The sequence below is a fragment of the Nannobrachium achirus genome (assembly GCF_963921795.1).
Source record: "Nannobrachium achirus genome assembly, chromosome: 14".
Lineage (NCBI taxonomy): Eukaryota > Metazoa > Chordata > Actinopteri > Myctophiformes > Myctophidae > Nannobrachium > Nannobrachium achirus.
The window spans coordinates 53,425,588-53,442,115 of record NC_137821.1 but is presented as its reverse complement, the minus strand read 5'-3'; the positions used below and the strand labels follow the sequence as shown (position 1 = coordinate 53,442,115).

Genomic DNA, 16,528 nt, shown 5'->3' with positions numbered 1-16,528 from the left:
ACAAAGGTGAGATAATGATTTTCTCCGCTACATTTTCTTCTCTTGAAAGTCACTGCTTGTATTTACATTAACTGCATTTCAGGGTTCCTTATATATTCCTCAGATGTTGTGATGTTGGGTTGTCAGAGACTTCACTGTTTTTTTTGTGACTTCACAGAAATCACTGTTTTGTTTTTCTCTATATCCTTTGAAAGACCTGAACAAATAGTTTTTTGTATGTTCCAGACAAGCAAAGCTGGCATTTCTATTTTGTGTACTTACATGAAGCACAAATTAAGTATGATGTTCCACTCATAATTTAGTGTTTTAGTTGGAGGGTGCTCTTTTTGTATTTCTGCTTTTGGTCATTCAGGCTCATTCAGGAATTGCATTGCAATAATGGTATTTTATATAGCTTCTGCAAACAGGGAAAAACATCCTCAAAACTCTGAAACTCAAAAGCTAAATCTATTCTTAAGGCCCAACATGTTATATTGGGGATACAAAGCTTTTCTTTCGACAACATTTTGGTGAGCTTGTTCAATCTGAAGATGGCTTCTTAATGTGAATCCAACTCTTCTTTGACTCATTACAGTATGTTTACTTATTCACTCTTATTTAAAGGCATCCTGGGAAATAAAGAGTGGGCTTTTGGACATGCGAGTCAGGATATTGGGATTCAGCTATGACATGAGGAACTAATGTCGTTTTCTCACACAAGGAATTTACTTCCACAATAATGGAGCAAACTGTTTGAGAGGTTACCTGAGTTCAAGTTCAAAACCATAGTTCAAGTTCAAGACCTTAAGAAAAAGAAAGCTAAGATGTGCACATCCACGCCCTGTGCTGGGCAGATGCTGTGCGAAAAGTATAGACTAAACAAATTTATGAATAAAATAAATACATTTGTCCAATCTTTATGGTTAATACAATATAACTTACAATTGTGGTGGTTGTATTTGATCTCCCTGCTCTTCTATTGAGACATTTTGATTGTGTCAAAGGTCATGTCTCACCTATAGACACAGGATCTGACACACATTTTGCAGGCAGGCTCTAGCTCAATGGTAAAAATGTCAGCACTTGCGCAGGAAACCGGGTTCGAATCTGGGGTAGAAGAGGAAAATTACATAGTGCTGCTTTATAGAAAAATGCATTTATTTCACCCTAAAGGGCTCACATGCCCTTGATCAGACTGAGCCTGATAAAGGGTGTTTGAGTCCAAAACGTCACAGCACTGTTAGCTGTAGGCTATAGAGTGCAATTAATGTATTTTTCTTTAAGTAAAGCTTGAGAAAGAGACACAGGGAGGGAGATGACATGGAAAGGAAAACTCCTTTTACATTCAGTGAATGGATGACTGTGTCGAAATGTGTTTTGTTTCTTTATGACAGAGCGTACTTCTAATATTTGACGTGTTTTATCATGTCTTCTTAGAATCTTGCCAATACACTGTGGCTCAGTGTAAATGTTTGGAGGTCTACGTATTACTGGTGTTTTTTCTGTTATTGTGTGCCTTGACTGTGGAATGGAATTTCCCCCTGGGGACAGTAATGTATAGTCTAAAGTAACTGTGTAAAGAAAAGTAATCTAGAAACAAAATAATGGCAATCTTTTGCATTATTTTGCTCAAACAGTAATGTCAGCTTTGTACCCAGAACTGTAGCTGTGACATACCTCCAGCATACTATCATATATATCATATCAGCTATCACAGAATTCATATTACTGAAACACTATCTTGAAATGTGTCTAAGGCTCTTTTATCATTTATTTTTAGTACAGTAAAATTATACAGATAATAGGATCACAGAGTTGATACAAATTCAGTATTCTCATTGAAGTTCAAATTCAATCAATAAGTCTCATGCAAGCTAACTTAACTTCTTGGTGTAATCTTTAGTACCTAGAGATCAACGTGGGGAGGCTATGGAGAAAGCACAAAATCAGATAGCAAAGTCTGAAGAAGGTTAAAATATCAGCTAACTTGATTGGGGCCATTAAACTAAAAAAAAAGAAATATATATATATATATATATAAATCTCAGAGAAATTTAGTATTTTGACAGGTTTACTGAATGGTGTAGGTCTGACCATTGTGAAAAGGCGTGGCCTGATTCAGTCAAGTATTTGCATTGTTCATCTGATTACTTTAATGCTAACTGCTTCTCCTCCCTCCCTCTCTTTTAACCACATTAAAAACATCTAGGCACATCTGGCATCTATATTTTGGGCATCTTATAAAAGAAGATCTGCAAGCTCAATATACATCGCATCGCAGCTTGTTGTGGGATTGTAGATTGACCTTTTCCCCCTACAATTTTGAAGTGGTTAAACTAAGGACCACTTCACCCATTTTCAACCTATCTTCGTATATGGTCTTCATTTTAAGATGGCACCATCTCTGTCTACTCAATCTCAGAGGAGGACTGTGGACAGTTCAGGAACCTGCCTACCAGTGACAGACATCATTGGTATAGGGTTGGTCATTTCAAACAAGATTTCAAACTTAAAACAACAACAACAACAGACATTTATTGATGCAAGAACAATGTTTATTTCAGTTATGTTCGAGAGAGAGAAAGGCTGTAGTTTCTATTAGCTTGGAGACCGAACCGGTCATGAACCGGGTTCTGAACTGTCCATAGCCCATCAATGAGATATAGAGTGATTAGACGGAAATTGTGCCATCTTATAATGAGCATTAGTGAGGAGACCAATTACAGTATATGAAGATATGGTTGAAAATGGCTGAAGTGCTTGTTTAACATCAAGGCCGGATCTCTGTTAATGCTCTCTGTAATTGCTCATGGTGTATTGTTACACAAGATGGAGTTAATGAGAAGGATGAGAGGATGATAATTATCATAATGCAGTGATGAGCTATGCTATGGTTAAAAAGAATACCCAAAGTCAAATGTATTTATACAAAACATTTCATTCTTGAAAAAAGAAAAATGACAACAACAATAGGCAAAGTAAACATGCCAAAAATATAAGCTAGGAATGTAGAAGTTATTAACACAGAATAAGATAATAAGATAATTCAAACCTATGATAAGAATGTATGCAATTTAACAAAAGGACACACTTTGAACCAAACTAAAAGCTTCTGTATGTTTTGAGTCTGCTTTTAAAAGAAGCCAATGTAGCAGACCTTAATTTGAGTTTCATTAGTAGGACCATAATGACAGAGGGAACCATAACCTGATTTAGAATGTATTCAGGTTTAATGCCTTTATCTGGTGATCTGTTCTAAGGGATCTGTTCAGTGAGCATGTCAACAACGTAGTAAGAAAAGCTTTTAATAGTGTAAATATATTTGCAAAGAAGAAGCACCGACTAAATTCCACTGACATGACCCCAAATAAGGCCCCACTCAGTGCTCTGCACAAAAGCTAGAAAATTATTTTCCTAGAGTTATACAGTATCTATCTCCACTGTTCCTTCTCCGTTTCCTGACCTTGTCTTGAAGAACTCCATTCCTGTTACACTTGTTCTTTCCCCCTCTTGCACACTCATTGTAGGAAATTGTGTTAAGGCAGCAGGACTGTGATCAGCAAGATGCCTCATGTCATTTTGGATGTGACACTGTGTTGAGAGATTGTGAGCTTGTGATACAGTGTACCGTATATATTGCTGATACATTACACAGTTGCATGCAGAACACACACATGATATGTGTTGGCTTCAGGAACTGAGTAGAAATAAGTGACTGTTGGAGAATTTGGGGATTGTCTTCAAAATGTATTGTGAGATTTATTGGCACATTCCAGTTGTGCTATTGTTGTTTAGACTTCCCTTGCTCTGTAGTTGATCCTCTAATTTTCAGCCTCATAGTTAATCCTATTCTATTTTATATTCTAGTTTACTATACTAAAGCTCAAACATGATTACATTTGCTTATAGGAGATGTATTTATGTTATTAGGTTAATGATACTCATCAAGGAGAATGTAATGTTAATCTAGGGAGTTTTGCTTGCTCATCAACTAATTGCATTATGTTAAAAGGATGGCAAATGTCCAGTGCTCTGCTTCTATAACTCCTAGAATCCGGGAAAAGCATAAGAGTGTCATGCAAATGTATAGGAAACTTGGCTGTACAGGTTCTGTTTCTGGTCCACATTTGACCGTCATTTGTCTCCCTTCCCCAGAACCGGATGTCATTTTAACATGAACAAACAAAATCCTCCCCTACCACTCTTCAACGGCACAAACCCGGAGGACGACAGCCTGGTGAGCAATGACTTCACAACGGCCTTGGGTGCCATCATCCTGGGCTTGGTCTTCCTCCTGGGGGTCCCTGGCAACCTCTTCATCATCTGGAGCATCCTGGCACGCGCGCGCCGGCGCTCTATCACCACCATCCTCATCCTCAACCTGGCGTGCGCGGACGGCTTTCTCATGGCCCTCACCATCTTCTTCATCATCTACCTGGCCAAGCAGTCGTGGGTCTTTGGCGACGGCATGTGCAAAGGCGTGTTCTACCTCTGCAACGCCAACATGTACGCCTCCATCTTTCTCATCACCGTGATGAGCCTGCACAGGCTGGTGGCCATTGTGTGGCCGTGTAAATTGCCCATCCTCGCCAGCAAAAGGATCGTGGTGAGGGTGATCTGTGGGCTGTGGGTGCTGGTCATGTTCATGTCCATCCCCGCCCTGGTGTTTCGGGATGAGAGAATGGATGTGGATGAGAGGAACAAAACCAGGCTGGTGTGCGCCTTCAATCACTTCGAGAAACCTACATATGTAAGTGCATAGTTGGGTCTCAATCACCCTGAACCTACACATGTAAGTGCATAGTGGGGTCTTGGACACAGGTTTTCAAAGTGGCGGCTGCCAAGGGGCACTTAATAGAACGGAGAGGAAAATGAAAATACAAAAATGTCTTCCAAAAAGTTAAACATTTGAGAAAATAGCAGCTCTACAAGTCACTATGCAACACACTGTGAGCTTGCATTTTGGCTATTTCAGTTTTTTAACGCCATTTCGCAATAGGGGCCGGGGGGCCCAAGTACAACCAGAGGCTATATGGTTACCTTGGGGTGCTTGACATGGAAACGTTTGGAACCCCTGGCCTAGGGCATAATTATGTCCTCATTATGTCATGAAACTATTCCATGCAGCATCAAATACGGTGAGCCTAAACCCTGGCATTAAACGTGCCATCACTTGTGAGTTGTGATAGAAAATATTTGTGATGTGCATGTTTCTCTCTCGTGTCTTTTCATGCTCTTGAGGTTTATGACTAAAAGACAGATCCAGTCTTGTTCTGAGGAGCCAAACTATTCACAAGGCAATTATTTGGAGTGAGGACAACACATGTTTATCCTGTTTTACCTGTGCACATACTGTAGGTGAGGTTCCAATACTTCTTTGAGACGGTGTCTGGGTTCATACTGCCGTACACGGCCATAGTGACCAGCTACATCCTGATTCTACGACGTCTGAGAAAGACCAAGTTTCGTCGCAAGGTTCGCAGTGAGAAGCTCATCCTGGCCATTGTGGTGACGTTTGGCGTATTTTGGCTGCCCTATCATGTGATCAACATGGTGCAGGTGTGTGGTTGTATGCTTGTTGTATAAATTACATGTGTGTGTGTGTGTGGGGGGGGGGGGGGGGCTTTTCTCCTTTCTACACCAAATTTCTTGGCTGAATGTTGGCCTATTATGTCCAGAATTGGGCATGTCATAATAATTGGGCATGTCATAATAGTTGGTTAACCTTTAAGGCCAGCTTGAGGTTCATTTGGGTCTGGAAGCAACACTAAAAAATAATAATAAAAAATAACAAACGAAACCCAGTGGAGCGGTATTTAAGCTATACCCTGTGTGTGTGAGAATTGCGTGTGTGTGCGTGTGTGTGTGTGTGTGTGTGTGAGTGGCCCTGTCTGCTCAACAACACTTGAAGGTACCCAGTAGTATTGCAACTGTTTGTACTGCATAAATAGGGACATGATCTACATGATGACATAGACATACTAAGTCAAACGTGGGAAGCGGTTATCACCGCTCCAAAAAATAAAAAAAACATCTTCCCACCTGAATGAATATTGTCTGCTTCCGTCCTATAGGTGGCAGCAGAGTGGTACAAAGTGGATTCACCAGTAAGGGAAAAGTGAGTATCAGCTGTCCCATGCCTTTATTGTCATGAGAAATTAACATTCACATTTACACATGAAAGTTGTTTGTGTATGTTAGCATACATAGCATATTTAGTTAGTATTTTAGAAATATAAATTTTAAAATCTTAGAATATAAAGTATAACAACTTTTCCACAAGCATGAACTATAATCTGCTGATTCAGATGGCATACTGCATACCATAATAGGCCAAACTGATAAACGTGAAAGAGCTCCCAGAGGGATTTTAGAGCAACAATTAGATATTCCCTGTTGACTGTAAACTATCAAAAGGGCCAGTTTACAATTCACACAGAATACAACTTCAATATGATTAATATGCATGTAGGTAGCACATTTTGTACACTAAAATGAAATGAGGCATTTAACAGTATGTAAATGTGCATAAATAATAAAAGAAAGTAGTTATCAGTAGTATCACTCAGTAAGGCAATATCACTCAGTTGTCAGGGATGTCAAAGGGGACATACGGACATAGTGACCTTTTCATTCTCTCCCCCTTCAGGTTGGAACACATTTGGAAGTCCAGTCGTGCCGTGACCTCAGCTTTGGCCTTCATCAGTAGCTGTGCCAAACCCGTTCTTTATACTTTCGCTGGGAAGTCCTATATCAGGCAGAATGGCTTGGAATTCATGGCTCGCCTCTTTGAGGGCACATCAATGGACAACACAGGGACAAAAAAGGGCGCTCATAGCAGTGCAGCAGACACCAGTATGGGACTTAGAAATGCAGAGTCTACTGTTACTGTAAGCAACGGTGCCAGTGCTGTGCAGAACAACCTAACCCAATAAGAACCTTTGTGACCCCAACAGAGCACTCTACGTTCAGTGAAATGACATGGAGCATAAGATGATGCTGGTTAAAACCAAGCCTCGTCAACCTAGCTGAGCCCGATGTGAATTTAAAGATATATAGTATATATACAGTTGTATTGTAAATAGTGTATATTATACCCACCATAAGTGTATTCTAGGCACAACTTTGATTGATTGAAGACTTTATTAGAAGTTTGCATAGGGAAAAGGTACAGTTTCATGACGGTACAGTTAGGTCTACTAAAAGGATGGCTTATTTCCACAGGAAACCATTGAAGTATCTCATATAACATTGAATGACAGATGGATACAAAACTAAGGTCAATGTTAAATGAAATAAATCTGATTTGTATATTTCAGAAAGCTCTGCAATTTTTTGAGAAACAAACTCCACTATGCTGTAAATGCAATTTCGTTCTACATTGTAATTTTCTTGTGTTCATACTGTATTTAAACTATACATATCATTTCCATGTCGAGACTGGATTGGTTTATTTTTTACATTTTTATATTAAAAGATAAATTCCATTTTGAAAATCTTAGTGTCTTTATTGGGAATTGCTCTTCATTTCCTATAGCAACATCCTTGGAATACAAATCGGTTAACATTTAAGATTGGTTTTGTAGCCAACATTGTTCAAAACAGAGTGAAGAGGATAACCGCATCATGTGACTGAGGTCCAATTATTTGCAGACAGTAAACCAGAACAGTGGGCAGCTGGCATTTCTGGGAACGCGCATATTTTGTATCCAGTTAAAATTTTATAAATGTAGCCTATATATTAATTTTGTAACGATACATTTAATAGGGATAAGATACGCATCACGATACATGGACGACATTTGTTCTTTCATGGCAATACGATTCAATTTAAAATTGATAGTAACTATTTAGCAAAGAAATTAAATCTGTGTTAAACATGACAATGGTGCAGGTTTAAGGGACTTATGGATGTAAATAACTAAAAACCGAGAATCTCCAGCAAATATGGACTGAATTATATTTCAACACAGTAGCCTAATTAACACCTCTTGTTTTCTTAAAATTGCTACATACGATGCACAAATACCTAGTTTCCATACAAGCGATTACTTGCATTGCAAAACAATTATACCGATTTGAATTGTAAAACGATAAAGCTTAACGGTACGATATTTTGTTTGCACATAATTATATACATATATTATATACACACACACACTGTATGCCATCGTTGCAAATTAAAATCGATTTTTAGATTCAGTTAGGCCTACTAACACCCCCAATAAATGTATATAATATAAAAATGACTTTTATCCAGTGATTTTGGGGATAAAGTCAAATGGCTGATTTATATTGAGGTGCCCACAAGGTTTGAGTGACCACTGGACCTGTATCCAGTCAGAGTGTGACCTAAGGATTTCAACTCCAATGTTCATGCAACCTCCAGACAGTAGCCTACATCAAGAAACATTAATTCAACTTAAACATTTCAGAAATTGTATATTGACAGCACAGCACACACAAGACTTGATACAATTCTTGTTTATTCAGTTATTGAAAATGCGTTGTCCAATACTTCCATATTCTTGTTTAGCAGTTATTAAAAATGTGTTGTGTGTGTCCAATACTTTCATACAAATCCAGTCATCAAGTGATGTCTCCAAATCCCCAATACCTAGAGCAGCAAGAGAAAAGGCATGTTTTAATAATGGTCAGCCAAGTAGTTTCATGTCGCAGTGTTTGCAAAAATAGTTCAAGAGTCAAATTCAACCCAAAGCTTATCTGAATGTCACAATAAGCTTACCGTTAGGTACAATGATCCAGGCACTCCACAATCTATTGGGGAGAAAAACAAAAAACAAAACAAAACAACAACATTAAACTTACTTCAATGTGACAAACCTGCAACTGTGCAACATGGTGGAGGAGGAAGTCAAACCCATCAGTGCAATAAATAATGTAATCATGAGGTTCAGGTGAAACACGGACTGCAGATCATCATGTTAGGTTTGACTAAAACAAATGGTTGATGAATTGAGTTAAACTAATTATACCACACATTATCTTATGTTCTAACGCTACACCTGCTTGTAATAGACGCACAGGCACAAACACAGAGCTCCCCGCGTGTCTAGTCGATGTTACATGGTTAGCTAAACGCGCTAGGCACACACCATCAACAATCGGTTTGCCAATGTTAATGTGGATCACAGTTATATATAAAGGTATGGATCCGCCCGTATAGCCTACCAATTAACTCTATGAGCTAATACGATACATTATACAGACAGATGGCAACATTTTGTAGCCTACATTAAAGAACACTGCCTGCCATCAGGCCATGATGTGACGTTCGGTAAATCAAGCGCCATAGAAACATTAATGACTTAAAGGGGTTATGACTTAAGTTATTTGGGGAGAAATGATTCAACGCAAACAAAACGCAGAAATAAATCTAGTGATCTAATAAGCATGTTCTTACCAGTTACAGTAACGTCAAACAGGAGCACATGGGTGTCCATCAAGCGTCCATGCGGTCCACCGCATGCTGTGGACAGACAGTGAAAGAGGACACATAATGAGGCTGCGGCTGAATTTATCTCTTTATCAAAACCACGTGTTTGTTGTCCTCCTCCCGTTTCCGGTTCTGGCGCCTTACAGTGCCACGCCAAAATAAATAAAGTTTATACATATTTACTTAATTACTTTTGTAAATAAATAACTCCAAGCCTATATGAAAACAGAGAAAGTAGATCTGGATGTTATAGAAGAACAGATGAAAACAAGCTGGAAACTAATTTTCCAGTGCATTTATATTAGAAAATAATAATAATAATTATACTTTGATAACTCGGGCAATCAACGTGACAAAGTTCCTCACATACACTATATGGACGGTACGTGACATTTGTTCGATCACCTGTTATTATGTGCCTGTGGGCTATGGTTTATTATGTGCCATGTTAATGTGTGGGATTTTTCTGTTCCCTCACCAAGATGGCGAAGAACACCGTCTGGTTTGGAATGGATTTCCTACAGACGTTTCAGCTACGGAAACACATAAGGTCCAAATCAGACATGCAGTTTCAGTAGAACAGAGGACAGTCTGGACATTCTGTACAATATATTGGACCTATTATAACGTTATAACCGGGACGTCTGTGGTCATGCGGGTACTAATAGGTATGTGATGTGAATGTGATTCTTGCTGTTTGATAACCTGTGCTTCATCAGTCCCAAACTCAGCGTGCAGGAAAGGTCAGTGTGTGTTTGGTAACAGCTGATTTTATACTTGGTTGCGCGCTGTGTCGCGCGCCGAATATATGGCAGATCTACAAGCTCCCAACGCGTCGCTGCGCGATGCTTTGAGAGTTTTTAGATCTGCTATTTTCACAAAATCACCTCTCGCAGTGTCACAAAGACTCACACACTGACACTGACACACTGCCTTTTTGTGACAAAATAATGTTCATAGAACCAGCTTTATTGTCACCACTGGCACTGTCACATCACAGGTAGAACTAAAACATTGGGAGGGGACTGAATTCGTTTTCGTGCCATAGTTCTATAATCGTTTTGTAGGGAAGAAGAGGGGGGAGGGGGAGGGGGAGGGGGGGGGGGGGGGGCGCAAGGGGGAGAAATCAATCAAAGAAAATAAACAAATTATCTACACATTTACATAGTACCTGAGATATGGGGGGGGGGGGGCAGTTAAGATCTAGTATTAACTATCTATTAACTATCTACAATATCACTGTGAGCTTCAGCTGCAACTTGCAACTATATATTTTTAATATGTTTAAGAGTTGCAACACCAACCGTTGACAGCCCTGTAGATCTGCTATTTCTGGCAGAGAGATTTGGTGTAGGAAACTAAACAGACCAAGTAGCCTACAGTCAACTCAGGTTCATTTCACTATAGAGGGGTTTCAGGGTTAATAAAAAAAAAAAAAAAAAAATCAGTACACTCAGAAATAAGTGCAGGTGAGAAAGGAAACCCATATAAGGCTTATACCAGATTACCAGTGTCAGTGTGCTACACACATGTCATGTGTACTGTACTGTACATACTAGTTTAAAGTGAGGGTGAGTTGTTGTTGGACGTTGGACGTCACAGTCAGTGGGTGGCACTCCACCACTTAAGTAGCAAAACATGCTGACTGACTTAAAAGTGTATTGTAGAATCATAGCTTTTGTCTGCCTTCTAAGATTTGCATTGTGCTGTTGTCCTTAGTAGGGCAGTTTGTCAGCATGGCTTTTGCCGCAAAGCCATCATTATGGTGTTTTGTGTTTTACATGGTGAATGAAGTGATTCTGATTAGTGGTTGGTTCAACTTGGTTGACATTGTGCCTTTGTTTCTGCAGGGTGAGTTGGAGTCTGGGGGCCTCCCACCATGTGAGGGCGCTGTCAACCTGGCAGGAGAGAACCTTATGAACCCTCTTAGATGGTGAGATGCTAACCCATATAGATATAAAAACCTAGATACCTCATTCACCGCTGCAGTTCATTGGAGCGACCTGTAAAAACGGGATTGCGGAAGTGCTGAAGGCACGCTGCCACTCAAAGTGACTATTACACTAATCACAGCGCGTCTTTTCTGGGAATTGTCAGAATCTAGGGTGCGTTCGAATAAACAAACAACCAGACGGCACACCAGTCCTATGTCCGAATGCACCCCGGGTTAGGAAAAGCCCCCACCTTTCTCTGATTGGACTACCTAGATCATGCTGGGCTTACCGAACTTCAGTTTATGTGATGCATGCATGCTTGCCCTCCCGCCCGCTCCTGCGATACAGACGCGTCAGAGCCGGAGTAGGCGTCTAACTTTCTATAGCTAATAGTTAGAATTTTGAAAACTGTCACATGTGTTTTCTTGCACTTACATGCAGGGCGCATATCATGTAGTTATAAGCAGTTTGGGGCTGCTATTTGTTTGATGTAGCCTAAATGGGGTATTTTTCATATATTTTTTGGTTTGTTTGTGATAAGGCCTATTGATACTTGACACTAAATACAGATACAGCAGTGTACGGACTTGGCATCTCCGTCTGAAATTGAGGTTCATAGTTTATACCCATTGTTTTGTTGCCCTATCCTGCCCTCTAGTGGCTGAAATTGGTTGAACCTCCATTGAAACATTAAGTATGACATGTATTGTATTATGAGCAATGCCGCTTGTGAACATGTACAGTATGTAAATTCACATCCATTATGAACAGGACAGGGGTGTACATGGGCCATTAGTTGAATCTAGGCTCTTTCAACTTGGTGAGGTGAATTATAGTTTAGAGTTTCTCATCGCCTTTACTTGGTCTTGTTGTTTTCAGGTGGAATGAGAGTTATAAGAAGGATCTGTTCTCCAGTCGCATCGACACCACGAGGACCCTGGCACAAGCCATCGCAGCTTCACCCAACCCCCCACACTCCTGGGTACTGGTAACAGGCGTAGGTAGGTCACTGTCAAAATAGCATCATTCATGGATGGTGTATACAGTACAGTATCTGACACATGTTTAGTTGTACGGTATCTTATATGCTGTACTTAGTCTTAATCTACTCTTGTGAGTGTCCATATAATGGAACAAATCTGGTTCCATCTGTACCCTCACTGTCAGAAAAACTATTATGTTATGTTTATGATCTATTCAACAATGTTTTTATACTAAGCTGCTCTCTGTTTTTGCTGAATTGATGATGCAGACAGTAGTTTATCTAAGCTTCTTTTGACCCACAGCCTGCTACAAGCCCAGTCCTACAGCTCAGTATACAGAAGACAGTGAATGGACGCCCTTTGACCTTCTGTCGAAATTGGTAAAGGAATGGGAAGCAGCAGGGTGTCTTCCAGAGAATATATCCAAGTCTACTAAACAAGTGGTCATCAGACCTGGTAGGAACTGCACACTTCTAAGTGTACTAAACAAGTGGTCATCAGACCTGGTAGGAACTGCACACTTCTAAGTGTATACTAAAACAAGTGGTCATCAGACCTGGTAGGAAGTGCACACTTCCAAGTGTATTGTTGTACAACATTTCCAGTGCTTTGCTACATCATAAGCTTGTAATTATAAAATGGACAGTTCCAGTCCGTGATTATGATTGGCTGAGCTGTGTTCAAAACTGTTGTGAAATGCTCTATAAACACACAACTGTGACAGCTTTACATCAGTATTATGACACCAAACCAATGGTTTAAAAACGACAGATATGTTACATGGTTACACAGATATTTCTGATACAATTTTAAGCTAGAAATAAGCCCAATTTTGATTACTTTATATTCAGGACATTCCATGCAGTTCTAGTGGGTAGCAAGCAACCACCTTGTTTATGCAGGAAATCAGGGATGACATTTCTTGTAGAAATGATTATTGGTGAATGTTGAAATTGTTGTTAAAACGTGTATTAATTGGGATATGTCTTTGATATTCATGTTGTCATAGTTGGTGGTAACCTTTTTTTTAAAGCACTAATGCCATGGTTTACAGAGGAACAGGGTGCACTCTCTGTGTCATCAGTGTGTGTGTGTGTGTGTGTGTGTGTGTGCGTGCGTGCGTGCGTGCGTGTGCCATTACCTGACATTTTCTGTTTATCCCACCTATTGCCAGGAGCCGTGCTGGGTCGGGATGGCGGCGCCATGAAGCAAATGCTGCTGCCCTTTTGGCTTGGCCTCGGAGGCACCCTGGGATCTGGGAGACAACCTTTTCCGTGGATTCATGTCACTGACCTAGCAGGAATCATCTCCCATGCCCTGGAGCCCTCACCCGACACGCCCTCCCCAGACCCTCAAATTCTCAACGGAGTTGCCCCCGCGCTGAACACCAACCACGAATTCACCAAAGAGCTGGGCCGCGTCCTGAGGCGGCCCACCATCTTCCCCGTGCCGAGCTTTGCCATGAATGCTCTCATGGGCTCTGAGAGAGCCGTGGTCCTCACGCAGGGCCAGAAAGTAGTGCCCAAGAAGACTCTGGAGTCTGGGTTTCAGTACAGATACCCAGATCTGACCTCGGCCCTTAAAGAAATTGTTGGGAGTTAACAGAAAAAGGAGAGATGTTAAAGTGCAGTTTGATTTGTGTGACATCATTTTAATCAGTATGATACCGTCGATGTCGGGCGGAAACCTTGTATGTCCTGAACCGTCACTTGAATAGTGAAAATGGCCGATGTTGACTCACGATGTGTCACAATGCTAATTTCACAACTTTTGCTTGACACTCTTGTACGACAAATTAGGAAATTAAGTGACAGAAAACATAAAAAGTTGAAATATGGAGTTACAAGGATTCTGCCCAACATCGACAATATGCAGTATTTGCCCCATGTATGTAATGATTCCGAATATTTGCAGAGCAATTAGTTAATATCACTACATTACATAACTTTATACTGTAACATCATTTGTTCTGAGGACCACATATAACACCAGGCAATTTTTTTTTAAAATTTTAATTTTAGAGATTAGTACTGCAATGTTGAATCTGATCCATGTTCCTTCCAATTTTTTAATATGAGTGTTTCTTTGAAGAGCTTCACTTGCCCATGTCTATAATACATTATAAACATACTTTAATGCATTATAATCTGCCACGTCATAATTACTTATAAGCATATACTGGCATTGCTTTATAACAGTAATCATGTTATAAAGCTTTTTATAATGACTGATATGGTCAAGTATCAACACATTATTGCTGGTCATTTTTATAATGCATTATAATCACTATTATAATGCATTATAATGTTTTTATAAGTCACTATTCAGTGGTAGTAGTCATTAGGTGCTTTACAGTGGAAAAATAGCATTAGTGCCGAGCTGCAATGACATAAAACTACCTCAACAGTCAGTCAGTGGTCCTGTGGGATAGGGTTGTTCGATATGGCCAAAAAATAAAATCTCGATTATTTTCTCTGAAATCCCGATTTTCGATTTCGATTTCGATTTTTTGTTAAAAGAATAATACATTGTTTCAACTATTTTGTTTTCATTTAAAAAATGCAAGGAAATGATTTTTTTTTTCATTATTGTTTCATTTTTTGATTTTTTTTATATAGCCAAATAGCAAAATGCAATAAAACAATAAGGGTATTAATAATAATAACTTTAGTTGTGCAACAATCACATACAACTTAGCGTCCTTAGTGTTTCATTATCAATAGTGAGTGACAAAACAGCCAAAACAAGCCAGCTCTTGGAGGCTGGTGAGGCATTTTGGTAGGCATTTCGCCTACCAAAATGTAATTCCTGGCTACGCCCCTGCCCTGCACCACTCATGCACGGAGATGTTGACTGATTGTAAACGGAGGCGAAGCGCTTCGCTTCCCGACGCAAAATTAACACAGTGACAGGGACAGTAGGACTAGGAGTAGACTACAGTCAGTAGGTGGGTAACACAGAATTAATAAGCTTCTTTCAAACTACAACAAGTAAGTAAGTTTACCAGCTCAGCAGCGTTTTGTTCTGTTTGCTGCTTGAACCATCGCGAGTGAGCGGTGGTGAACTCTGCTCAGTCTGACGTGCGCTAAACGCGCATCAAAGAAATTACACATCAGATAGAAAGTAGTATTAATTTGGTGTCGGACCTTGTCGTCCTGCTTTAGGAGGACGGGGCTGTGTACTTTTTGCGCGTGCAAGGCTCCAATGAGTAAGAATTTCCCTAATTAAAGTGAAAATCGATTTTACGATTTCCATTTTTTTAAATCTTCCAAAGGAAAAAAACCGGGTTACGATTAAAAATCGATTAATCGAACAACCCTACTGTGGGATTCTTTTAGGAACTCTTTTTTTCTTTCTCATGATGCAAAAACAGATGCATTTCGGCATATACAATAAACCATTATTTATGTAGCACCTTTCTAGAAAATGATTTATTTTACAAAGTACTTTACAAATAAAATAACACCAGTAAGACGAACTAAGGGCGGGCACATGGCGCGTATCCGCCTGGGTGACAGCAGACTGCTGGGAGAGCGCTGACGCTTTGGCATGAGATCAACAGGTCAGCTATATGCTGAGCTTGGATGAGGTGTCTGTCGCCCACTGCGACGCACTCACACGATCCGGAGGTTTTTATAGTAAATGCAACCTATGGTCGCACTCGCAACTATATAGCCTACAGTAATACAGTAGGCCTACAACAGAGTCCTGTAAATTCAAGTTATCTCTGAGTGAGTGAGGTCCAGTGGTGGAGAGTGACCCTAGTAGGCCTACATTACTCAATTACTCTGTAATAAAGTATAATCCATTATCATGTTTTATAAGTCACTATTCAGTGTCTGGGCCGGATCTAGGCATAGGCAAGGGGGGGCAATGCCCCCCTAAATTAGCCTAGTAAACTGACTCCTGCCTCGAATGAAGGCAGGAAGAGAGACTGGTTTACGAGGCTACCCCTAAATGCCCTGTCTGCCCCACCAAACATGATGGCATGCAAAAATCTAACATTTCAAAAAATATTAAACTATTTGAAATGTAATGCTACAACTAGGTAGATGGATAGATAAACTGATAAGATATTAGAGAGAGAGAGAGAGATAGGTGTAAGTGTTACGGATGAATTTTACTAGCTTACACAATATATGTTTGGAGTATGGTTCTCTCACTTAAGGCCCATA

General features: G+C 39.9%; 2 protein-coding genes and 1 long non-coding RNA gene across 3 annotated transcripts; 2 read left to right on the top strand and 1 right to left on the bottom strand.

Annotated features, from left to right (window-relative positions):
- Nucleotides 1–4,153: 4,153 nt before the first annotated feature.
- On the top strand, nucleotides 4,154–6,914 carry ltb4r2b (leukotriene B4 receptor 2b; the record flags this gene model as incomplete). Its single annotated transcript, XM_080741694.1, has 4 exons — nucleotides 4,154–4,729; nucleotides 5,338–5,538; nucleotides 6,054–6,097; nucleotides 6,629–6,914. 4 exons carry the CDS (start codon nucleotides 4,154–4,156, stop codon nucleotides 6,912–6,914), a joined length of 1,107 nt encoding a protein of 368 aa, XP_080597820.1.
- Nucleotides 6,915–8,470: 1,556 nt separating this feature from the next.
- Nucleotides 8,471–9,477, bottom strand: LOC308298262. Its single transcript, XR_013962692.1, has 3 exons — nucleotides 9,404–9,477; nucleotides 8,726–8,757; nucleotides 8,471–8,596 (listed from the first exon to the last, which is right to left on the bottom strand). It is a non-coding gene; the product is annotated as an uncharacterized lncRNA (long non-coding RNA).
- Nucleotides 9,478–9,918: 441 nt separating this feature from the next.
- Nucleotides 9,919–14,512, top strand: sdr39u1 (short chain dehydrogenase/reductase family 39U, member 1; the record flags this gene model as incomplete). The annotated part of the gene is made up of 5 exons (XM_080741693.1): nucleotides 9,919–9,933; nucleotides 11,287–11,369; nucleotides 12,250–12,371; nucleotides 12,657–12,809; nucleotides 13,528–14,512. The coding sequence occupies 5 exons, from the start codon at nucleotides 9,919–9,921 to the stop codon at nucleotides 13,953–13,955; spliced, it is 801 nt and encodes a 266-aa protein (XP_080597819.1). The 3' UTR covers nucleotides 13,956–14,512.
- Nucleotides 14,513–16,528: the final 2,016 nt, after the last annotated feature.